General features: G+C 43.3%; 1 protein-coding gene across 1 annotated transcript in view; it reads left to right on the top strand.

Annotated features, from left to right (window-relative positions):
• The window catches only part of ARHGEF3 (Rho guanine nucleotide exchange factor 3), a 256,348-nt gene that overhangs the window by 211,288 nt on the left and 18,084 nt on the right, over positions 1-26,976 (top strand). Inside the window, 6 exon segments of the mRNA XM_030205432.1 lie at positions 6,487-6,539; positions 6,541-6,603; positions 6,605-6,653; positions 10,823-10,885; positions 13,323-13,419; positions 13,592-13,667. Of these exon segments, the coding sequence (XP_030061292.1) occupies positions 6,487-6,539; positions 6,541-6,603; positions 6,605-6,653; positions 10,823-10,885; positions 13,323-13,419; positions 13,592-13,667 (401 nt within the window).

Raw genomic sequence — 26,976 nt, forward strand, 5'->3', positions numbered from 1 at the left:
AGTGCATAGTTATCATGAAATGGTGTCACAAATTTGGCAGTTCGCGTAGCATAATTGATTAACAAGCCAATCGGCGGCGATAATTGGCCCATAATGAGCAATTATCAGCACTAATTGGCACTAATTAGAATGTACATGTCAGGGGCATAGCCAGACCTCGGTGGGAGGGGGGTCCAGAGCCCAAGGTGTGGGGGGGGCACATTTTAGCCCACCTCTCCCAGCCGCCGACTCACCCGCCGCCGACCCTCCCCACCACTTTGCCCCCCCCCCCCCCGCCGCAGCAGCCGCTGCAAGGTACCTTTGCTGGTGGGGGCTCCCAACCCCCGCCAGCCTTAGTCATCTTCATCGCCGGTCTCTGCACATTCCCTGATCTGTGCTGTGAGTCAGGAACGTACAGGATGTGCTGGACGTCACGACTCACAGCACAGATCAGCAAACGCGCCGGAGACCGGCGCTGAGGAAGACTAAGGCTGGCGGGGGTTGGGGACCTCCGCCAGCAAAGGTACCTTGCGGTGGGGGGGTCGAAAGTAGAGGGGGCCAGGACTAAATCTGTGGGGGCCCATGCCCCCGTGGCCCCACCTAGCTATGCCCCTGGTACGTGCAGAACTTTCTAAGCATGTTCTGTAAAGTGGTGCACATAAATTCTAATGTGCAGATCTCAAAATGGGGTGTGCCCATGGGAGGGGCATGGGTGGGTTGTGAGTGTTCCTATAACATGCATTGTTATAGAATATGCCTGATCCGCATCTAAGTAAGGTGTGGGCATTCATACCAGGTTTTAGTTGGCTTAATGGCTATGCCTAAATTTTAGTTGCAGGGATGGCGCTACGTGCATTCTATAAACTGCATCTAACTTTAGATGGAGTGGAGGAGTGGCCTAGTGGTTAGAGCAACAGTCTTGTAATCCAGAGGTGGCTGGTTCAAATCCCACTGCTGCTCTGTGTGATCTTGGGCAAGTCACTTAACTCTCCATTGCCTCAGGTACAAACTTAGATTGTGAGCTCTCCTGGGACAGAGAAATATCCAGAGTTCCTGAATGTAACTCACCTTGAGCTACTACTGAAAAAGGTGTGAGCAAAAGCTAAATAAATACATTTAGTAAGGTGTATAGAATAGCTCTAAGTGCAGTTTTTTTTCCTTGCTGATTTTTCAGCGACATATATAGAATTCCCCCCATAATGGTTAGGTTTAGGGCCCATGATTGTAGGATTTTAGAGTGAATCCTGGTGTATGGTCCTTGATAAGTAAAAGAAGAAGATTTGTATGTAGCAGTTGAACATTACAGCATGTATTTGGAATTCACAGAGAACTAGTGGACTATTAAAGTGATAAGAACTTTATCTGCATAAATTTCTGGATGAACATTTTTTATTGAAGCAAATGGGAAAGTTGTTGTTTTAAGTATGCTTTGTCTTTGAGTTCAGTGGGGTGATGAGTTAGAGTGAGTGTGTTTGTATTGATTATTGTTTGTTTTTTTTTAAATTTTTTATTTATAACCATTTAAATTTTTACAAGCGATAAAACAACTTGCTGGAAATACAGAGAAAGTAATATATAGGAATTATTTCAGTCAGGTAATTCTATTCTCTTCCTTAGACCACTAAATAGGGAAAGTGAAACAAGATAAGGAGATCAATTAAACAGTAAACAGAACCCCCCCCCCCCCCCCCCCCCCCCCCCCGTGGTATTAACCTGATTATCCCCAGATATTACTCGTCTAATTCATTATTCCACATTGATCATCTGGTTAGCTTCTTCAAGGCCAATACGGTGTATAGTCAAATCATTTCATTGAAAAACATACTTATTGTCCAATATTAGTTAGAAATAATACATCTGATTACATTCTTTCTCTTTTAAAAACCAGAAGTTATTTAACAATGCATATACTTAAGTCTCTAATTCAAAATCCCAGTGATTAAAGTAATCCTAGTTTTCACAGGCTTCACTCCTTTTAAAGTAATAATTTGAGGAAATATTTCTGAGGAAAACTTTAGGAGTCATACCCGGAACTCTGGGAAAAACAATAATCTCGATATTGATCATCTAAAATAATATTCATTTTATTATTCAAAATTTCTGGTCTATTATCATAACCACTTCTTGCTCATGTAGAATCATTTGTTATATCAATTTTTTTACTCTCAAAGGGTTCAGTTGAATTGTCCATGTAACTATTTACTGCCACCATTAGGTCCCAAAGCGCCTTCCAGATGATATTCAATGTAACCTCCACGGGAGCCAAAAACTCCAAGTTGATTTCTCATAGGTGTTTAGGAGTGGTTCCGCCGATTCGGGTTCTGCTGTAAACGTCCTTCGTTTCGGCATATACCTCTAACTCACTCCTCCACTCCTTTGGACATGGTGGTTGACTAATTCGGGAGCGATGGAGTTGTTTTTTCCAGGTCCAAGAGCGTCGACGCTCCTTCACCGGCGCTAATCAAAGGACTCGCCAACCCTTTCATCTGTGGGCAGTTCGTCGCGCAGCGGTCCCGCACTTGCTGCTCAGTGGATAAAATGCTGGCCATCGGCAGCTGACCGCCGGTTGTCCCCTTCCTCTCAGTTAAGGTAACTGCAATTGCAGAGAGGAAATTTACATAAAGAAGACGAAACTTCAGAGGGCAGCTGGGCTGTTGAGCATACGAACTTCAGATCACCATCTTACCACTCTCCCAGTTTGGGACACTCTTTGTCTGGTTTCTCCTCAGAGGCCTGTCTGATATGGGTAACCCTTCAGCATAGCCCTCTAAGTCATTGAAACACACAAGACCCTCCACCTCTACAAGGTGGTGTCCCTTCGGAGGGGTTATTGATTATTGTTTAATAAAGAAATGTAAAAATTTGTAAGGAACAGCAAATCAAAATATTTGTATCAACAATCAATAGTAAGGTACTGAACACTGAATGTTGTTGATTTATATTATTTTTAATCCAGGTATTTTGTAATACATATTCATTGTGGAAATCCTGAAAACTAGGATATCAAGGATTAGATTTGTGGGTCCTTGCTTTATAGAATGCTAGCTTTTCAGGTTATATTCATGCACTTATGCCAGCCATAGAGCTGGTGTAAATGCTCACCCTTAGGTTCTGGAGATCAGGGGTGTGGCCTGGATGGGCCTAGGCCCACCCAGTTTGGGTTCAGGCCCACCCAGCAGCGGAGCGGAGGGAGCAGGCAGCGCTGATCCTGCATCTGCCTCCTTCTCTCTGACGCAGCGCTTCCCAGACGCTGCCTACCGCCGCCGCGATCTACCTCCTCCCTCTGTCTCACTCTCAACAGTAGCGGTAGCGTAGCGATTCAAACACGCTGCCTACCTCCTGCTTCTAACCCGGAAGCGTCTCCTCTGCAGAGGAGACGCTTCCGGGTTAGAAGCAGGAGGTAGGCAGCGTGTTTGAATCGCTACCGCTGCTGTTGAGTGAGATGTTCCTGCTTCACGTGTGCAAGAGACCCCCCCCCCCTTTGTCATGCAAGCCAAAGAGACCTGAGCTGGCCCCGTACAGGTGAGGGAAGTGTCCTATATGGACAGATGTCCAGTGTAGGCTTCTCAGAGGATCCGGAGGAAGGAAAGGACATCGGTATCTGTAGGATCGGATCCTAACTGAGGTGCTTGTGAGCCCAGTGTGCGCTGCTTTCGCGCATCATTTCTAATAATAGCAGAAACCGCTGACTCCATACAGGTGTGATGCATGTGCTTCTGCAGAGCCAGAAAAGGCAGGTCGCTCACCTCTAAGGCAGAGACAGCCTTGTGGTTACTGATTACTGTAATTGCTTTTGGAAGGATACTCTCCTAACCTGTGCATGATTCATAGAAAGAGACATTCTGGAGTCTGCATGTTTAGAGAGCCCAGGAGAGATGCCCTTACTCCTCTCTCTGTACTTCAAATCATATCCCTGTGCTATTAGTAAACTTCCTGCTTTGTGGTTTGCTTGTTTTCTTGGTTTGATACTGTACAGCTTGTATATGTTAAAAGGCATGTTAGTTTAAAAACTGCCCAAAAGTGTGGGACCCTACCCTAAGGAATATGCAGTGTGGGGTGTTTTTTTTTTTTTTTTTTTTTTGGGGGGGGGGGGGAGATAAGGATGGATAACTGCCTGTACTATCAGTTTTAGTAGGCAACTGTTTAAAACGTGAAATCCTCTTTTTTCAGCATTAATTTACCCCTAAAGGGACTGTGGTTCACTTTACCAGCACTACACAACACCAAAATAAAGAAGGCAGAAAAACAAGAGGTGGGGAAAACCTGGGGGGTTGGAGGAGGGCGGAGGAAGGGGGGAGAATGATGAGGGTGAGATTAGGATATGGCAGCAAGCAAACAAGGACGAGCAGGGAGAAAGTGAGCTACATTGATGCAGCTCCCCTCTACTTTGCAGTAGTACCCAAAACCCTGTTTATCTGCATATCTAAAAGAGTGGGAGCTAGGCTTGCTGTTGCAAAGATTTTATACTTCAGTTTCATAGACTGACATAGAGAAGCTACAAATCTATGCTTTACAATGGGTCAAAAGGTTACTTTCACTTGTTGCTCATTGTCATTCATATCTCATAACAAACCTTTCTTTCATACTACGTGACTTAAGTTTTTCACTAAACATTTACTATCAACTTATCTGAAAAAGGGCCCTGAATCACTTGCCACTGTGGGGTAGTTGGAAATGTCCAATAAGTCCTTCAAACTTTTAGTAATCTTCAGACATCAAAACGGTCTCTATTTTCACGCATATTTTATAGGAAATAGCCCTTGATTTCGGGAGCTGTTCTGAACTGAAGTACTGGATTTAGGGGTAGTGGTAATTTAAAGTAGCTTGCTAAACAGTGGTGAAACTATGGATGCGATCATGAGTAGAGGTCATATAATGATTGGAAACATGTCCACTTGAGAATCAGGTGCTCAACATTAAAGTTTATATTTATTACTTATTATGGCCTTTTATCCCACATTTAAACATGAATTAGATTGGAACCTGGGATCATTTAATGTTTTTTTTTTTCCTGGAGAGAGTAATGCATTGCCTCCCCACCCCCCAGGCTCTATCCCCGCTATAGCCAGCTCTGCAATTTTGAGGGGAGGTGGCACCAGGTGGACAGGGGGGGGGGGGGGCGCAGAGGTGGAACGGGGAGACCGAGAGCCTGTTGTTAAACATTAGCAGCACACCACTATCTAGTGCCCACTCATCCAACCTGTTGGGCCACCCCAAAACTGAATTCTGGCTATGCCACTGCTGGAGATGTGTGCATAACTTACAGTATACTGCAAGTGACATGTACCCCGCCCCATGCTCTGCCCCTGATGTGCCCATGTGTTCACCCCTCTAAACATTACGTGCTGTCAAAGTTGTCAGCCAGTCTTAGAATTGCGGGGCTTGTGCAGACCAGTTCAGTGGGGCCCCCACCCTGCTCCGACCTCGCTGCCACCATAAGCCATAATTTATCAGAGTTTAAATGGAGGTTTTAGAGCTCTCGGAACCCCACCTCACCCCTTACCTTGAAGTGCATCCGCCACGTTTCAGTAGAGAGCAGCAGCGATTTTTCATATCCTGTCAGCTATGAGCCCAGAACTCCTCGCGTGCTGCGTCCTGCCCCTTGCAGAAGCGGATCAATTCCCTCCTGCAGCTCCTTGTGACCCTATGGGTAAGTTAACTTAACCCTCCATTGCCTCAGGTACAATAGACTGTGAGCCACTAGGAACAGATTTAATACTGCAAACGAACCTGTAAACTGATTAGGTCTAAGCGGATTATAAATACTTGAATGATGGACTATGGCTAGGTGGGATGGGTATTTGTGTCAGGGAGTAAGGAGACGTTCAGGTGTACAGCAAGGGTTGGAGTGGCGGGGGGGGGGGGGTCTGGAACAGGGGTGCAGAAGAAGCCATTTACGCAAGAGTGTAGCCACATGTGTATGAAAATGATTCTATAAATTACCCACAACGAGTCTGTATTAACTAGATTACATGCAAATCTATCTTTTACATAGTCGTTTGGGTATCTCAGCCCTGAGGAGAAATGAACATCCCTGATTTAATGAGAATAATACCCTAAAGCTGATTGTAGGGGGTCAGATTCCCTTTAAAAACCTTTTTCTCCTCTTCTGCCCCCATTCTTCCTCCATACTAAATAGGTAGAAGATGTCTCTTCAGCACTGCTCTTGTACCATTAATTTATCGAGCATCTCCTCATGGCTCTGAGTCTCACCTCCTTTGTGATGTACCTGAATGCTGGTGGAACAGTCGAGCCTCAAGTTGGAGAATTCATTCTCACAACTGACCACAGAACTAATCTATCCGTGAAGTTATATGATTAAGCCTTCATGCGTCTTATAATTTAGTTTCAGTTTATGTTTGGGAATCATAGTTTTTCAGTTCCTTAAGAAAAACTGTCTATTTTTGGAAGTAAATTATTTTATTCCCTTCATTTGCAAGTAGAGGTTAACTGAAGTCCTTTGGTGGTGTTATTATACATCATTAACCATTTATTACATATTTTCAGCGTTCCATCAGCTCCGCGAAGTGACGTCGTCCAGATTTACTGACCCCACGCCCTGTATAGAAATGCGGCCCCAGCTATCACAAAACGCAGAGACAGCAAGCTCTGGAGTGAGACTTTGATGCTTGTGTCATCAGATGCTGACATCTAAAGAAATCAACCGTCAAGAGGTATGATAATCTTTGTGCGTCTGGCTTAGCATTGTCTAATGTGTAGAAGTACAGCCATCAATACTACACTGTGCTTGGATCATTAGTTATTTCTTTTTCTTTCCAGTGGAAAGCAGCGGTGCAGCCTCAGGTGGGAGTGGGGTTCTTCCATTGCCATCCTCTTTGAGCTCAGGCTCACCCAACATTGGGTGTCTGGCTATGCCCCTGGAGGAAAGAGTGCAAATCTCATGATCAACCTCCCCCCCCACAACCCCCCCCCCCCCCCCCATTATTTTAAACTTAATTATGAAGCTTTATGCTCAATTCCTGCTGGGCTTGAGTCAGCCAGTTTTGGAACATAGAAATATTCTTTCAGAAGAATATTTCTCAATTTCAGCTAATAAAAATGCCTCTGTATCACTCCATGGTGCGATCTCACCTTGAGTATTGCATTCAAATCTGGTTGCATATCTCAAAAACCTACTATAGTGTAATTAGAACAGGTCAAAGAAGAGCGACCAAAATCATAAAGGGGATGGAACTCCTCCCATGTGGAGAAAGGCTAAAGAAGTTAGACCTTTTCAGCTGGGAAACTCCTGAGTGGAGTAGAAGGGTAAAAGTGAATCAATTTTCACTCTGTCAAAAAGTACAACGACCAGGGGTTACTCAATGAAAAACATGGAAATACTGGAGGAAACATTTTTTATTCTAGAATAGTTTAAGCTCTGGAACTCGTTGCCAGGGCATGTGGTAACAGTGGATAGGATTTTGGGGTTTAAAAAGGTTTGGACAAATTTCTGGAGGAAAAGTCCATAGTCTGTTATTGCCCTAGGATTGGTAGCATGGAGTGATGCAAATAATTGAGTTTCTGCCAGGTACTTGTGACCTGGATTGGCCACTGTTGGAGCAGGATACTGGGCTAGATGGACACTGGTCTGACCCAGTGGGCTATTCTTATGTTTTTTAAGTTACAACATTTATATGTGAATCAACTCCACAGAATGCAAAGGGAAATGGGACTTGATATACTGCCTTTCTGAGGTTTTTTGCAACTACATTCAAAGCGGTTACATATATTCAGGTACTTATTTTGTTACCAGGGTAATGGAGGGTTAAGTGACTTGCCCAGAGTCACAAGCGCTGCCGTGGGAATCAAACTGGAGTTCCCAGGATCAAGTCCACTGCACTAACCACTAGACTACTACTCCACTCAGGAAACAAGGATATGCAGAACTATTTTTTATTGGGAGGGTAATTTTAGGACAGGCTGTGCATAGCTAACAACCTGTTTTCTAAGTATGCATGCACGTTTCCTTAAAAAGTATACCACACTTTTGCTTTCTGGCAAACACATTTTTTTCCAAGTTTGTTTTACACCCGTTAAAGGATATTTAGAAAGTACACCCATAAGTGGAAATCCTGCCCCAACCCTGCCCAAATAACACCTCCACTTGGGTCAGATAAACTTATGTATATTTATTGGGATTTTTTTTTATATACAGGTGTATGCAAATAAGTTTATGTGTATATTCTTTGGACAGTTTTATAAAAGCCATTTCTGCACATCAGCTTTGGTTGTATGTGCAGAAATGTCTTTTTAAGATTACTGCTCTATTGTGCATTTATTTTTTCATCTATAAGGAAATAGCCACAACACATAATCTCGTAAATTGATGACAGAAACAATAACTGCAGAATAATACATTAATCCTTTATGGCTGGCCACTGTAAAAGAAGTATAACTCTCAAAAGCTAATCACAAATCTATAAGGTGGTTGTCACCTACATCATGTTTGTTGATCTTATTCCTAGTATCAGATTTGAAATCTTACCTTTAATATGGCATTCTTATGCAATATTTACCGCCCCCCCCCCCAAAGTCATAACTACTACTACTATTTAACATTTCTACTATTTAACATTTCTAGAGCGCTACAAAGTGTACGCAGCGCTGTCCAAACACAGAAGAAAGACAGTCCCTGCTCAAAGAGCTTACCATCTAATAGACAAAAGTAAAGCATTTAAATTTAAAATATTTAAGCAGTCAAGCACAAGAGAACAGTCACAGAAAGGACAGAAGATGTTGAAGGGTGGTCAGTGTGATTAGGTGTAACTCTGGTTGGAGTAGTGGGAGAAGGTGATAGAAGAATAGAAATGGGTGAGGTAAAGTAATGAGTGGGTGATAGGGAGGTTATATAAGACATGTCACTCTAGGGGTGGTGGGTAGAGGGGTAGGGTGGGTGGAAGCAGGAGAGGTATTCTCTGCAGCCTATCTGTGAGATGGAAAATGCTCTCTGAAGCTGCTGCTATAAGTTGTTAGTTTTCCTCTCCCTGAAAGAGATCCAAGCCACACCCACGAAGTTCAAACTGTCAGTGGGGAGGGTGAGGGGAGGAAATGGCAGTGCTTGATTGAAAAAGAGAGCTCAGTTTGATAGGAGATATACTATAGGATGTCATTCTGAGGCCCAGGCTAAGTCTAAACCAGGAGAAGGTATTCTCTGCAGCCTATCTGTGAGATGGAAAATGCTCTCTGAAGCTGCTGCTATAAGTTGTTAGTTTCTCTCCCTGAAAGAGATCCAAGCCACACCCACGAAGTTCAAACTGTCAGTGGGGAGGGTGAGGGGAGGGAAATGGCAGTGCTTGATGAAAAGAGAGCTCAGTTGATAGGAGATATACTATAGATGTCATTCTGAGGCCAGGCTAAGTCTAAGCAGGAGAAGGTATTCTCTGCAGCCTATCTGTGAGATGGAAAATGCTCTCTGAAGCTGCTGCTATAAGTTGTTAGTTTTCTCTCCCTGGTCTTTACCAGTTTCATCCAGTTAGAACCAGTTCAAAGTGGTCAGAACCTGTCTGAACCGGTTTCAACTGGTCAGAACCAGTCAGGTTTACTTTTTACTAATTTTTACTAAGCAGTCATATTGTACTAACATGAAGATGAGTGTTAAAAGTATGTAGTATTCAAAAGTGGTATTATATTTTTTCATTCAAAGAATAGTTAAGCCCTGGAACTCGCTGCCAGAGGTAGTAGTAACAGTAGTTAGTGTATCTGGGTTTAAAAAGGTTTGGACAAGTTCCTGGGGGAAAAGTCCATAGCCTGGATTGGCCACTGTTGGAAGCAGGATACTAGGATAGACGGACCATTCGTCTGACCCAGTATGGCTATTCTTACGTTCTTATCTCTTCTAGTCAAATGGAAATTAAAGTTAAATTCTTAGAAATTGGAGGGGTGGTGGGGTTGTCTGCTCACACATCAATCTTTGGATATAAAATATGTTGAAATATTAGACAGCCTGAACCTCTTTAATCTTCACTTCTAAAGAACAACACTGTCTTTTACACAACTGTTATTTTAGATATGTTTAAATCTGTTTTATTAAATGACATGGATACAAAATTACATCCACAAGTTTCAACAAGACGCTCAAGCCATATGTCACATATCCAACACCAGATATGAAATTCTATGTCCTTTTTTATCAATCCTATGCCCTTTTTATCAATCCTCTCCCTGCCCCCCCCCCCCCCCCCCGAACCTGAAATCAAGACAGGTCCCTGGAGTAGTCTTGTGGCCTGTTCACTTGTGGTGGAAAGTGTGAGCCCTCCAAAACCTACCCAAAACCTATTGTACCCACATATAGGTGACACCTGCAGATATAAGGGCTGTTGTGCTGTACAGTTCTGTACAGTAGGTTTTTTGTTGGTTTTTGGAGGGCTCAGCATACAGTATAAGGCGGTAATAGTGAGATGTGCACCTGGGAGCTTTTATCTGAAGTCCACTGCGGTGCCCACTAGGGTGCCCCACTGCTCTGCTAGGATGTCTGTGTGGCCAGTCCACTATGAATGCTGCCCCCCCACCCCCACCCCATACATTCCAGTGGCTTGTTTTTGTGCGTTTTTCCTTGGGCCTTTTTTTAAAAATATTTTTAATGGTCACAAAAGAAAAACGCACTGAGCAAAAACATCTAGGAATGGCTATTTTCGAAAGAAAAAGATAGATGCTTTTCAGGTTTGAAAGTGGCCATGTCACACATTTGATTTTTTGGACGTTTTCAGCAAAACGTCCAAATTGGATTTAGAGGTCATATTGAAACTGCCCCTCCACGTGTCTTACTTTTTTAACTTCAAGTAGGGTTCAGAAAGTCAAAGGTAGTGTAACTATTAAAACTATTACATATGTCTTTTATTTACAGGCCATCTTTGAGCTTTCCAAAGGAGAAGAAGATTTAATTGAAGACTTGAAATTAGCAAAAAAGGTAATCCTTCATTTCTATTGCATTTTAGCCAGTTATTTAGTTAGTTACTTTTTACTTACCACCTTTTTGAAGAAATTCACAAAGCAACATACAACAAGCATAACCCAGACATAAGCAATAAACAATTACAACAGAAAAATATTCAAACAAGCAGTGCATATTAAGCATAGTATGTTACTTGCACTTTCAACACAATACACGTTTAAACTTAATAGACAGCAAAGGGAGGTCCTGTTCTTGGAGTACTCGGCTCATTTTTTGTTGTTGTTGTTGTCTACCATTTGTACCCTGTGCTTTCCCACTCATGGCAGGCTCAGTGCGGCTTACAGGGGCAATGGAGGGTTTAAGTGACTTGCCCCAGAGTCACAAGGAGCTGGCCTGCTGCCCTGATGTGGGAATCAAACTCAGTTCCTCAGTTCCCCAGGACCAAAGTCCACCACCCTAACCACTAGGCCACTCCTAGCCTGAACCTTTTCTTTAAGGGCCTTAAAGATCACAGACAGTTTTAAATTTAGCCTTATATGAATCCTCGTGCTGTATCCTGAAGACAGCTGTGATAAGTCTGCGTTTCAATATGTAGATAAAGTCTTCCATGCTCATCAGCCTAGAGAAACTCAGGGTCACTTCTGTAATCAGATTGAGGATTTCATGTACAGATGAGGTGCTTGGTATACCATGAACAGTAAGATTGGTTTCTCTTCTTCTAGCTGAATTAAAAGTGAATCTAATTCAGTTAGATGGGAGATGGCGACTCTGTACGGTTAATCATGCATGTCCTGGGCCAGGACTGCTACTCCACACCCCTATCCCCATCCCTTGGTCGATGTTGGATGTTGGCCATAGTTCAGGCAGAGTGGCAATCCCCTGGTTTCATTTAGCCAGGTTTCAGTTATTCCTAACATGTCATCTTTCAATAATATCTAGACATCATGGATCACTGAGGATTTCTTAGTAGTCAATCTGACATTCATCAGGCTTGTGGTTTAAAGACTAGTCTGGAGATGCCCGGTATAGCTTGGGTCTATGGCAGTAAGGTAATAATTTAGGTACTGTTAGACAGGTGATTTGACCTCTTGCACTTACGTCCTCTCTTGTGTCAGTGGGAATCATAGGTTCCATTTCCATACACCATTAGGATCCCCAAGGTCTCTTGGTCTACTGGGCCAAGGCAAATTCTTGATGTTTCAGGTGCTATTAGGCAACTGTACTTAGGAAGCCCAGCAGTAATAAAAATTTCTGTAGGTCTGCAGACTTTCAATAGGGTTGAAAAACTACTTATAATGTGGAAGGAAGGCAAGGTTGTCTATCTCAAAACAAAGCAAGTGAAATAAAACTAAATGAAGGAAAGAACCTCAGAGTAAAACAGGACTAGTGCATCAAAACAGACTGAACAGAAGTATGTAAAAATTGGAACCATAAAATAAAAAGATTATTTTTTAATCTAAGTTGCAGGAGCTTGAGATGAACACCGCCTCTTTCATATATTCAAACTTACTGGAAAGAAATACCATGTATTGTTCCAACCATACTTTGGTATGAGTTCATGGTATGTAGATCCATAAATCATAAGTTCAAATCACTTGTTCAAATTTCTAAACCCACAGAATTCATACTCTGGCCATATGAGGTATTACTGAGCCTTGACTATAGTGAGTTGTATAGGTAGTGTGAAAACCACTACCAATTACAGTGGTAGTGCATTGTAGTAGAGAGGATTCAGATGTTGTCCAGAAGGGTTTGGTTAGGTCTGTGCAGGGCACAGAGGGCAATGTGCTTGGGCCCAGAGGAGAGAAATAAGGTAGCTGCCACCATTCCTGTAATGATTATCCAGAGGTGCTGTATATCAGCCTTATAGCCTATACCTCAAGCTCTCAGGCCAACAAGGGATTTCTGTACCACTCAAGTAGGCCATTCTGTGGTAGGGTGATGCCAGCAGAAACAGGCAAAAGAGAAAAAGGTGGGAAAACAAAAAACAAATGGAGGGTGGAATTTTAAAGGGAATTTTTTGAGTTAAGGGTGTTTGTGGAAAACAAAAGCTCCTATGACATTCTCTCTCTACCCCACATACACAGTGAAAGTATGTAAACTGTCCACAGAGTTTCCCATTTGGAAAAGAGGTGGGATTGGGGGGGAGGGGAGACCTGCTATAAGTACATGCACGGGATTCTTATTTTGAAAACCAATCCTGTGTGTGCTTGACCCTGCATGCTTTACACTTATGAACGGAATCCCATGGAACTGCCCTACTTCCAAACTGAAAATTAGCTTGCAGGTCCATGGGTACAAATCAGCCAGCCTGTTTCAATACTGTCCTCAGAATGTGTTACTGGCAATATATTTAATCTGTGAATAGTCATCACATATGATCTTCGCTTTGGTTGTGAGTCTGTTTTCTCTTCCCTTTTTTTTCATGCTTGCTTTAATATTATTTGTACAGGCTTATCATGATCCCATGCTCAAACTTTCTATAATGACTGAGCAAGAGTTAAATCAAATCTTTGGAACTCTGGACTCTCTGATTCCTCTTCATGAAGGTATAGTATACTGTACTTTAAGTAAATTATAACCTTCAGACCTACATTTGGCACACAAAAAAAAGGTGTCGTACTAGTGTTACTTATCGCACTGGCAGAACTATGACTTTACATTAGTTATATTAATGATGTCACTGAAATAAATTATATTTTCTAATTTTATTTTGGTCAGAACTTCTTAGTCGACTTCAAGATGCCCGAAAGCCTGATGGATCTACTGAACATGTGGGCCACATCCTCGTGGGCTGGTATGGAACATTTTCTAATACTGTGCAATAAATTGAATAGTTTGGGGTTTTTTGTTTATTTGAGGATTTGTTGTACCCTTGGATTGCTTTCTGATTAAGATGGATAAGAGATGATTGAAACCTTTGATTCCTTACAAAAATAATTTTATGGATTAGCATTAGAGCTCTTCCGTTCCAGGCCTTGATTAATCAAAACAGGAAAAAAAAGGGGGGCAGGATTGAATGAGCATAATTTTACATTTTATGTTGATGAAGGTTAAGAAGTAATGGAGGTCATTTGAGAAGCATCTACACCTGGAAATAGTGGCAAATTTACATGTGTAGATCACATACCCATGCAAATGTTGATTTCAGAAAGAAACTGGTTAGGGGCCAGTTCTATATAAGATGCCTAAAAAATCCAGGCAGCAAACATTTCCACCTAAGCATAGTCTATAAGCAGCATCTAGATTTAGGCACGGTATATAGCACTATGTTTAGTTGATATCCTAGTACCTAAAACTAGGCACCTCTACTTACACCAATGAAAATATGGCATAAATCCCTGTGCGTAGGTTTACGTGCACTGGGCCATATTCTATAACTACACATGTAAATTTTTGAATTCCCATGAAACGCCTATTTCCACCCATAGTCACACCCCTTTTGAATTGCACACTTTAGAATTTAGGCACAGTTCATTACAGAATACGCTTAGTGAGTTATGTGCCTAAATTCTAATTATTACCAATTACTGCTTATTATTGGTAAATGCTATTGTCAACGCTGATTAGCTTGTCAAGCCAATTAAGTTACATGCACTGTTATAGAATACGCCTGGATTTTGGTGCAGATCTCTAGGCGTGGTATATAGAATCCAGGGGTATATGCATTGATTCCTGGGACTTTACAGGCGGATGCACAATATCCCTGCAAAAAAACATTGCGTTAAGATCCTTGGTAAAAGTTACAGAGTTGGAAGTAGCAAGCATGCCCAAAGAAAATTGCATGCAAATGAGCAGCTCGCAATTACAAAAAGCAGCTCAGTAGGGAAAGCACCAGCACATGGTAAGAGCAGCAGCCACTTTGCAGTGCAAGCGTGGCTGCTATGCGCTATGGACGTTCCTCCACAGTGTTTCACACACCATGGCTTCATACCAGCTACTTGAGGGTCACTGTGTCCACAACTGGCTGTCAAACATGCCTGTATACCAGAGGATGGCCTTAAAAGTCTGGCCAGGACAAACAGGACCAGACAAAATAGAAGCAAGAAAAAACTTCAACCACATGTCCAAAACATCACATGCTATGGAAGTGCCTCCACAGTGTTTCACTGCTACACACAGCTTTCATACATGCGGCTTTTATGTGCGTATATGAAAGCCTTGTGTAGCATTTTTTTCATGGGACCCTGTACAGTTTAACGGGACAGAGGATTCTGTACATCAGCATGAGTTCATTTTGGGCTGTGATTGTTAGGGGAACAACTCCATTTCATTAAAAGCACTGCTCCGTTGAGAAGCCCCCATCATTCTCCAACAGCTCCTGACCTCCCATAAAAATTTCCTGATAAAACGTAGAGGTTGCATTCTGTGGATTGCTCATAAAAAGCTGTGCATCGCTTGGAATGCAGATTTAAATAGTAACCCAGCTACTGTAATAATGTGCATATGATTCTTGTAGTCTGCTACAATTGACAGGTAAAAAGCATTTCTCGCTGAATACCGGCTCGAACAAGAGCATGTTGCTAGCACAGAAAGTTTTGTGCATCGGCCCCTGGGACACACAAATTTCAGAGGGGCATGGTATAGGCATAATTTGGGTGGGTCAAAATTTACACGGCACTTATACTTAGAAGTGGCAAAATTGCCACAACCACTTATACCCACCTGATTCTATAAAGGTTGCCAAAATTGCGTGTGCAGATTTAGGCATGTCCTGATTAGCGCATGCAATTAATGGAATAATGAGGCAATTAGTGCCATAATTGGCTTAACAAGCAATTCAATTTAATTGGGACTAATGTATGTAAATTTAGGTGTGAGATCACCTAAAATTATGCATGGTCCAAGAAAGGGGAGCATAGGTATTTCGGGAGCAGAATGGGGGCGTGGTTTGAGTTACATAATTACAGAATATGGCTGCTCCGCATGTAAATTTAAGTACAGGCATTTGTACTATGCTTTTGTTGGTGCAAATGGCAGTGCCTGAATTATGCACAACCTCTCTGCTTAACAGTTTATTCTGTGAACCGCAACAAACTTTAGGTATGGCTTATAGAATACTACTTAAGCAGGTATTTTTGGTGCCAGTTTTTTAGGCGTATGGTATAGAATCTAAACCCATAAGGCCCGGCACTTCTGTGTAGAAGCTGCCAAGTTTTTGCAAACTCCTATAATTATACATAATCTTTGTGGCATGCATACTTATATACGTATATGTGGCCACACAATTTTATAACAGCCTTTCCATGTGTAAATAGACTTTACATGTGGAAAACGTTTATAAAATTAAGCCATTGGAGGAAGTTCTATAAGTGGGCACCTCCTATTAGGCACCCTGATGGTATGGAGAGAGACCATCCTATATAATAATTTGCACCATGAACGTTCCATGAAGCTGCCTGGGCCTGTGCCTCTATTCTGATTGACTGTGCCTGGGACTGAAGCCTCGGATGACGTCATCCAGAGAGCCCAAGCAACCAGCAGTGTGGGCCCAGGCAGCTTCGTCGAACATTCATGGAAATTACCGGGCTGCTGCAGGATACCGGAGATGCAGCGAACACTGAGCAGGAGGGAGTACAGGAAGACTCCCTGGCTCACGAGCCGCTCTCTCCTGTGCCGCCTCGAGCCCGTGCCGTCGCCGCTGCTACTGCGCTGCGCTTCCATATCAAGGGTGCAGCCTAGGGTCCCCGGCTCGGCGCTCACACGTCTCCATCTAGGCAGCGCGATACCCTGGCTGCAGCATGGGCCCCTGAGAGGCATTGCGGCGGGGCTGCAAGCGCGGTGCACTACTCTCCGACTGCAGGACTCAAGCAACAGCAGCGCAAGTTCGACCTGCAGCCCCGCTACCCCGCACGCCAAACGCCAGCCCAGGAACAATTCAGGTCAAAACAAAACACAAATAGATAAAAACCCTTGCTAGCGCCTATTTCATTTGATTGAGAAACAGGCCTTTCTTACTAGTATTTTTGTTGTTGTTGTTGTTACATTTGTACCCCGCGCTTCCCACTCCTGGCAGGCTCAATGCGGCTTACATGGGGCAATGGAGGGATAGTGACTTGCCCAGAGTCACAAGGAGCTGCCTGGTGCCTGAAATTGGGAATTGAACTCAGTTCCTCAGGACCAAAGTTCCACCACCCTAACCACTAGGCCACTCCTATTATTTCCTATAACCGCAATTGGGCACCAAGTTCCATTTATAGACTACTAGTGTAACCTGTATGGGTGCGCCTAACGTTTAAGCGCTGTAGATATACCAGTCATAGAGCTGGTGTAATTATGCCTGTGCCCCTTCCATAGTCCACCAATGTGGACACCCATTCGCATTTACATGCTGTGCACTTAACACGCATATGCGTAACTTACTGTATTGTGTAAGTGGCAGCCCGCCTTTGCTCTCCCATAGGAACACTCCCTTCGCATTTACATACACCAGGGGCGTAGCCAGACTTCGGCGGGAGGGGGGTCCAGAGCCCGAGGTGAGGGGGTACATTTTAGCCCCCCCTGGCGCCGCCGGACCCCCCCCCCCCCCCCGCCATTGCCAACACCACTACCAACTTTGCCCCCCCCTTGCCGACGACCCTTTAAACCCCCCTCCTGCCGCCAACCCGCCGTTGCCTACCTATGCTGGTGGGGAACCCCAACCCCTGCCAGCCGAGGTCCTCTTCTTCTCGCAAAAGGCTTCCTTCTGTTTCTGACGTTGTACGTGCAGGACGTCAGACTCACAGAACGAAGCCTTGCAGACCAGCTGATCTGCAAGGCTTTGTTCTGTGAGTCTGACGTCCTGCATGTTGTACGTGCAGGACGTCAGAAACAGAAGGAAGCCTTTTGCGAGAAGAAGAGGACCTCGGCTGGCGGGAGTTGGGGTCCCCTGCCAGCAAAGGCAGTTGGCGGCGGGAGAGGGGGTTGAGAGGGTCGGCAGCAGGGGGGTCCAGGGCCAAATCTACGGGGTCCCAAGCCCCCCTGGCCCCACGTAGCTACGCCACTGCATTACACACACCATTACAGAAAAGTGCTTTGGTGTTTTGCTGCCACTTGGGCACATAATTGTACGCTTAGCCATGAAAGTGATAGTATTCTATAAATGTGGGTGCCCAGTTATAGAATCAGGGACTAGTATCTGTGGGGACAGTGGTTAATGCATCAAAGTGACTTTGATGTTGCAGTTGTACTAGTCTCAAAGATGTAACAAACCATTGGTGGTGAGGGGTTCCTCAGGAAACAAGAAAACTCTTCAAGTGTGAAAACAAGGTTTCAGAGGGATTTAATTACCGTGGCAGTCCAGCAGCATGAGAACAGGACATTAATTGGGGCTCTTCAGCTTGGAGAAAAGACGTCTGAAGGGAGATATGATAGAGGTCTATAAAATAATGAGTGGCGTGGAACAGGTAGACGTGAAAAGTCTGTTTACGCTTTCCAAAAGTACTAGGAATTGGGGGCATGCGATGAAGCTACAGAGTGGTAAATTTAAAACGAATCGGAGAAAATGTTTCTTCACTCAACGTGTAATTAAACTGTGGAATTCGTTGCCAGAGAATGCGGTAAAGGTGGTTAGCTTAGCAGAGTTTTAAAAAAAGGTTTGGCCAGCTTTCTAAAGGAAAATCCCATAAGCAATTATTAAATTGGACTTGGGGAAAATCCACTATTTCTGGGACAAGCAGCATGAAATGTTTTGTACTTTTTAGGTATCTTGCTAGGTATTTGTGACCTGGATTGGCCACTGTTGGAAATAGGATGCTGGGCTTGATGGACCTTTGGTCTGTCCCAGTATGGCAATAGCGAATGATACATACCTGTAGCAGGTGTTCTCCGAGAACAGCAGGCTGATTGTTCTCACGACTGAGTTGACGTCCACTGCAGCCCCCACCAACCGGAACAAAACTTCGCGGGCCAACAGGGTCGATGCCATCGTCGGTGCCGATTTCATCGACATCGGTACCGGTACCGAAGATCCGGCCGTCAACACCGATGCCGTCGACGTCGAGGGGCCGGCGCAAGTTCCAAAAAGACGGTCCCGTAGAACTTGCCTCGCCACCTGTGTCCACTTCCGCAAGCCGAGACACAAGGTGCACGTATTGGTATTATGCTCCGGCCCAAGGCACTGGAGGCACCAAGCGTGGGTATCGGTTTGCGAGATCTGCCGGCCGCACCGACCAAACTTCTTGAATCCGCTCGGGACCTTCGAGGACATCGACGGAAAAATCACGTCGGCGAAATCAAAGTCGTCTATGGTGGCGGTGAAAAGCACACCTGAAAAGAAAATGACCGTGCGGCCACAAGGCCGCAACGAGGCGCCCCCGCTAAAGATGACGAGGGGACAACTTCTTTTTTTGGGGGGGGGGGAAAAATGAAGCGCGAACACGCACGAAGAGAAAAACCTCGAAGAAAAACTCGCGGCTAGGCCGCGATCCGGTTTCCGGGGCTGACAGAGAGAGACGAAAGCATGTCTCTCTCCAGCGTGGAATTGAAAAAAACTGAGCGGGAATGGTCGCGCAAGGGCGGGAAGATGGCCGCGCATGCGCGGTGGGCGTGCCCTGCGTGCGGGACCGCCCGCGAAGTTTTGTTCCGGTTGGTGGGGGCTGCCGTGGACGTCAACCCAGTCGTGAGAACAAGCAGCCTGCTTGTCCTCGGAGAAACTTATGTACTTATGTGTACAAGAAGGGATTGGGCAGTGCTATGAACAGTGTATTTTTACCTAGTCTGTGTCTGTCAGTAACTTCTAATTAGCTTCTAATTAGCTTCTAATTAGCTTCTTTGCAAAGAAGAAAGCTTCCAGGGCTTTGAAACACAGGAAGTGGAAGGCAAATGCCTCTAGGGTAGTTTAATTTAGTTTGCAGTTTCACAAAGTGAAAAAAAAAACAACATAAAGCTTATATTCTGTTACAAGTGAATTTCAAAAGGTGAAGAATATTTAATTCATCAATATAAGCATATGTTATTATTTACATCCTGGTCATGAAATAACTTTTTATTTGATAGCGCTCAGTGAATTTATAACCAATATTGTAGCTGTACTAGTTTGAATATTTTTGTTTGTTTAAATCTGGGGTTCTGAACTCAGTCCTCAGGACACACCAAGCAAGTCTAGTTTTCAAGATATCCACAATGAATATGCGTGAGATAAATTTGCATGCACTGGCTCTATTTTATACAGATCTAGCTCATGAATATTCATTATGGGTTTCCGGAAAACCTGACTGGCTTGTGTCCCGAGGACTGGGTTGAGAACTCCTGACTTAAATAAATGAATAAGTAGTTTCAGGGCACAAAGTTTATTTTACATTGGAACTTTCTTGTTTAACTGACCTGAAAGGTCTCCTAGCTATTGTTCTGTAATGGACCCTGAGATATAGTGGAGTCAGGGTGAGCATTAGTCAGTACACAATGAGCATAAGGAATGTGTAGGGCTTTACTATAGCCCCTGTAGTTTTGGTGGCAAAGTGAAATTTTACTGTTGTAAAGAATGACATTTTTTAAACCGCATGTTCAGTTCATTTTGTTTTATGTGCGCCTTTAATTTGAAGGTAAAATTTCAAGAAAGCAAACTTTGCACTAATCTTTGGATTCATCTATTGCAGATGTCTCCAATGATTCATCTATTGCAGATGTCTCCAATAAGATTGTGCAGATTTATTTCTTATGTTCTTGCAGTTCTGCTACCACAAAATACATAAATACGTATTGCCATACTGGGACAGACCAAAGGTCCATCAAGCCCAGAATCCTGTTTCCAACAGTGGCCAATCCAGGTCACAAATACCTGGCAAGATCCCCCCAAAAAGTACTAAACATTTTATACTGCTTGTTCCAGAATTAGTGGATTTTCCCCAAGTTCAATTTATGTTTCAACGGTTTTTATTGATGACAAGTCAAAAAGTACAAATCCACCTTAACATGGCGGCATCAGTGCAGTTTTACAGAACTCAGCGAAGTAACATTTCAAGAATACAGCATTGCGTACAGTCATCAAATTTTTATGTAACTTTTCTCCCCTCCCCCTTTTTACTGTACTCTATATTTAACTTTTAATATTTCAACAATTGTTATTGATGAGATCACATGGTAGACAATTCTGTATCCATCAGCATAAATCTAATAACAAATAATTCCGTCATATATTAATGAACCTAAAACTTCTATCATCCAATTCCCCCCCAAACTTCCCCCCCTTCCTTTCTTTCTTAAGTATTCATGAATGTGGTCCTGTACAATTACCAGACAATTGCATAACCAATAAACTTTTTATATTAATCTCCAATAATTATGTCTCTTGTTTTACTCTGTGTATTATTGATTTGTTTATATATAAACGGTTTTTATTGATGGACATACTCCAGTTCAAGCATATGAAATGTTTACATTTTATATCCTTTCCAATATTTCTATATTAACCACATAACTTACAACATGCCTATCCCATCACTTTTTTAAAACTTTTACTGCCTCCCCCCTCCCCCCCCCCCCCCCCTTCCAAGAAATGAGAAGCAACAACCTCTGAGTTTGAGCTTCATGATTCCTACTAACATTCTCGTCAAACCTTGCCCAGTCCTTAATTGCTTACACGTGGGCTTCTGGCTTCATTATATCGACCCCAGCCTGTTAAGTACAGCACTTCTGGCTTTGTGGGATACATTTTGTAAATAATGATTCCAAACGTTAAGAAATTTCTTTCTTCTCCTCAAGTTGTCATATGCTTCTCTTGCCTCCCACAACATTAGCTCATGTAGCTTATTCCTCCATAACCATACAGATGGTGGTTCTTCCTGCAACCAATGTCTCAATATACATTTTTTGCCCCACGCAAATGCTTTACATAAAAATAACCTCCAAATTTTTATCCGATATCCCATAGGCATTAGTTTTGTTCAAAGTACTCCTCTCCAAGAGGGTGTAACCTTGTTCCAATAGTTGTTCTAAGTACTCCTGTATCGCTCTCCAGAATGGTTTTATTTTATCACACCACCAAAATGCATGCAAAAATGTGTTCTTCTCTCTGTGGCATTTAAGGCATTGAGAATCAGAGCTCCATCCCGCCCTTACAGCCTGAGATTGTGTTATATAGCCTCGGTGAATAACCCTGAATTGACTCTCTTGTAATTCTGCCCCCCCCCCCCATCTGCCCAGGTATGCTTCCAATTAGTTTTGCAAAATTTATTCCCTTCAGCTCATATCCCAAGTCTTTGCTCCATTTGTCTTTGAGCTTCTCATATGTTCTGGGGGGTCCAAGTGGGACCAGGGCTTTATGTAGGCTCGATATTGATACCTGTCCATGTGCGTCCCCTTCCAGGAATTCCCGCACCTTCTGACCCAGTTTTGTGCCCAGGGCTGCCTGATCCAAACTATGCCAGTAATGATGCAATTGTCTATATGTATAATAATCCCTCTGGGCCAATACCTGTCTCTGCTGCAGGTCCTGAAAACTATGCAGATTCCCCTCTTCATTCATTAAGTGTTCAAATAGAGTGATTCCCATTTCCGACCATCTAGCCATTACCCCTTTCTCCAATCCGGGGGGGAAGTCCCTATTTCCCTGTATTGGAAGTTGGTCACTAACATTAGGGTCTTGTCCCCAGTTATGCATAAGAGACTGCCAAGCACGTCGCAATGGTTGCAACAGTATACTTCTTCTGCAGGTAGTTGGTAAACTCTTTGTTTTTGCCTGCAGAAGGAAATTCAAGTGCCACGGGTCAAAGAATGCACGTTCCCAGTTAGTTGACGTGTGTTGATGTGTGTTAAATATCCAATCCCTGATGTGTCTTAAAAGACATGCCTGATTGTAACGTCTAATACAGGGGAAACCCAATCCACCCTGAGCCCACCCATCGTATAAGTATTCAAATCGTAGTTTAGACTTCTTTCCCCCCCACACAAATTGCCGACACATCCTATTTAATTTCCTTAAATCTTTACTCAATATATGTATTGGCAACACCTGCAAGATATAGAGCCATCTCGGGAATATGATCATTTTGAAGAGATTTATTCTGCCTATTAATGATAAAGGCAGGTAATTCCATCTCTCCAGAACCCTTTTGGTATCTTGTAGCAGCTTGTCAATATTTATCCTGTACAGAATGGTAGTATCCATAGTTAATCGCACCCCTAGATATCGAAAGGATTCCCCTGCCCTCCTCAATGGCAGCTGTCTGTGCCACTCTCCCATTTGATCCTCTTTCCTACTTAATACTTCTGATTTCTCCAGGTTTAGCTTAAAGCCAGAGAAATCCCCATACTCTGCCATACATTCTAATAGCGCCTTCAGTGATGTCTCTGGAGAAATTACATGAGCCAGCAAATCATCAGCGAAGGCAGCTATTTTAAAAATTTCTGTGCCAACCCTGACTCCCTGCACATCAGGGTTGCGTCGGATATCTCTAAGCAGTGGATCTAGCGTTAACACAAACAGTAAAGGTGACAGGGGGCATCCCTGCCTGGTCCCCCTATGGACAGAGAATGATGGGGATAATATTCCATTAACCCATACCTGGGCCTGTGGAAGATAATATAAGGCTTTGATTGCGTCCTGGAATAATCCTCTTATGCCATATGCATCTAGTGTGCCAAATAAAAAATCCCAGACCACCCTATCGAACGCCTTTTCGGCATCGAAACTTACTAATATTGAGGGCGTGTCCTTTGTAAATACCTCCTCTAATGTTACCAATATCTTTCTTACATTTTTAGTAATAGTTCTGCCCTGTACAAACCCTACCTGTGATTCTTCTATAACATCTGGTAATATTCGGGACAAGCGATTTGCCAGGACTTTTGCAAACAATTTTGCTTCAAAATTTAGTAGCGAAATAGGTCTGTATGATTCAGGCTTTTGTACATCTTTTCCTGGTTTTGGAAGTACTATAATCTGTGCTGTTCGTAATGACGTGGGCATTCGTTGCTCTTGCACTATCATGTTAAACATTGCGGTAAGGGGTTCTACTATTTCCTCCTTCATCAATTTATATAATTCTCCCCTATATCCATCAGGGCCTGGGGCCTTCCCTAGTGGCGCTTGCTGTATTGCCCATGATACCTCCTCTGTTGTCATGGGAGCATTTAGCATGGCCAGACTTTGTGTGTCTATCTGCGGGAGCTCCTGTCCCGCCAGGTAGATCTCACTATCCATCGGGGGCGGGTCAGGTGAAGCATAAAGCCTCTGATAATATTTTTGCATGATACGATTTATACAATCATCTTTATTTTCTAACACCCCTTCTGAAGAATATAACGCGTTTATCTTATAATTTCCTTGTCTTGGGTTTGCCATCCTGGCCATCATCCTACCACTTTTATTTGCATATTTGTATAATTGATACCTATATACATATAATTTTTTGTGTTTTTATCGTGTATTCTTTCATTCAGTGTTTGCTGCATTTCTAAAAGCTTAACTTTCAGCCGAATGTCATGATGGCGTCCATACTCGCGTCTCAAGCGGGTGATTTCTTTTTCTAACCTTTGCAATTCCTTTTCCCATATCTTTTTCTGGTGGCTAGTATACGCAATAATCTCACCCCTTAATACTGCCTTTGCTGTGTCCCAGTATAATATGGGGGCCGCCCTATGCTCCTGATTAGTGTCTTGAAACTGTCTATATTTGGCTAGTATAAATTCCCGAAATTTTCTGTCTTTATATAACCTTGTAGGGAACTTCCATTGGTATGTGCTAGCCTTACTCTCTGTGGGTTCCCATAAGACCATTACCATTGCATGGTCTGATATTTTTATGGGTCCTATTTCCGCCTTGCGAATTTTTGTAAATAGTGAACGGGAGATAAAAATATAGTCGATCCTCGACATGGTGTCGTGCGCCCGGGACAGGTGGGTGTAATCTCGTTCCAACGGGTGTAAGGTTCTCCACACATCCACCAGGTCAAGGACCCCACTCAGTAGCCCAATTCCTCTAGATTCTGCTCCCGCTCTCCTCTTTTTATCCCCATGTGACCTGTCCAAATTGGGATCTCCTACTTCATTGAAATCTCCCCCTAACAGCAGGGGAACTCCTTCTAGACCTGTTAGGTGATGTAGAAGTTTTTTATAAAATGTTTTGTTATAAGTGTTTGGAGCATAGATATTGCACAAAACCATGGGTTGACGTTCTATTGTCAGGTGTGCCAACACATATCTTCCTTCTTTATCTGCTATGATCTTATGTGTAATGATATGGATCCCTTTCTTGATCAGTATTATTACCCCTGCTTTTTCCCCAGTGCTGGTGAATCATAATATGATCCTACCCACCATCGACATAATTTCTCATGTTCTTTGGCTGTTAAGTGTGTTTCCTGAAGCATTGCTACCGATACCTGTTGCTTATGGAGTGCTTGGAGGATCTTCTGCCGTTTAATCGGTGATGAAATACCTCCCACGTTCCATGTCACCACCTTAAGGACCATCACATATCCTCAAGCATTTTTTGAGCATCTGGCAATTATCTCTCTGTGTGCAGGAGGGGTCTCCCAGCCTATACCCCTCCCACTTCTGATATTGTAAGAATTCTCTAGATTCCCCTCCTTTTGAAGCTCTTTGTGTATTCCTTGTGTTGCCCTTCTCCCTTTCTGCCCTGAAATACCTAATCTTCCCTCTACCCTCCCTCCCTCCCTCCCCCCTTCCCTCTCCCATCCTCCCGTCTTCCCCCCTTCCCCAAGTCTGAACAGCACCAAATGTGCTGTCTGCCTCCGTGCTACCGATCAGGGAACCCCCACCCCTACTTTTTGCTTATGTACATATTACCTCCCTCCCCCTTAAATTCACAGCCCCCCTATATAACATCAAATACAGTATCAAGACCAACTTTAGTAATTCACAGCAGTTATAGTTAAGATCTTCTGCCTCTCGCTGCCCCTTGTCGTTCAGCAATGTCGCTCCCACTGATGAATCTCGGGTTTTTTACTCATGTGTCTCTTGATGCTTCCGAACTGTCTCTCTTCCAGGCGATCCACCAGTGTCTGAGCGGCTTCTACCGTGTCACAAATTCTCACTTTCCCATTATGTTGAATCCTGAGTTTAGCCGGATATAGTAAGCTGAATTTTATCCGCATTTTGTGTAGTCGCCCGCAAATGGGCGAAAATTGCTTACGTTGAAAGGACACTTTAGTGGAATAGTCTTGAAAGCATAATATCTTTTGTCCTTCCACTTCCAACGTTCCTCCTTTCCGAAGAGCTGCTAGGATCTCCATCTTATGTTGATAATTAAGAAGTCTCAGTATGACCAAGCGTGGGCGTGCATTTGCCTCTTCCTCGGCCCAGACGATGCGTCCGTTCTATCTTCAGTTGTCCCACTGTGCGCTGATTTGCAATAGCTTAGTGAGCTGGGTTTCCCAGAAAGTCTCTCAGATCTGCATCTGGTATTGACTCTGGTATGCCTATCAGTCTGAGATTATTTCTACGCGAACGGTTTTCCAAATCATCTTCCACTTTCTCTTCTAAAGTTAATACCGTTTTTTGGAGGTGTTCAATAGATTTGGAGGCTTCCTGTGAGGCATCTTCTACGTCACTATCCCCCACGTTCAATTTATAATGGTCTATGGACTTTTCCTTTAGGAAGCCGTCCCAAACCTTTTTAAACTCCGCTAAGCTAACTGCCTTTACCACATTCTCCAGCAACGAATTCAGAGTTTAATTACACGTTGAGTGAAGAAAAATTTCCTCTGATTAATTTAAATTTACTACTTGTAGCTTCATCGCATGCCCTCTAGTCCTAGTATTTTTGGAAAGCATAAACAGACGCTTCACAATCTACCTGTTCAACTCCACTCATTATTTAAAGACCTCTATCATATCTCCCCTCAGCCGCCTTTCTCCAAGCTGAAGAGCCCTAGCTGCTTTAGCCTTTCCTCATAGGAAAGTCGTTCCATCCCCTTTATAAATGTCCCATCGGCTCTATGCATTGCCAATTAAAATAAAATTTAAAACAAATTAAAAAATACATATGAAAGTTAATTAGCAATGCAAGACACCTTATTGGGATTTATAGTAGAGGTTCTTTTGACATAGAAAATCATACCTGCTCCAGAGAGTATCCATAAAAGCACCAGGTGATACTGAACATAGCGTGAAAAGGTCAGTGTCCGTGTTTATACATCAGTGAAAAATTTCGACCCCAAATGCAG

This window comes from Microcaecilia unicolor, chromosome 6 (genome assembly GCF_901765095.1).
Source record: "Microcaecilia unicolor chromosome 6, aMicUni1.1, whole genome shotgun sequence".
NCBI classification, from domain to species: domain Eukaryota; kingdom Metazoa; phylum Chordata; class Amphibia; order Gymnophiona; family Siphonopidae; genus Microcaecilia; species Microcaecilia unicolor.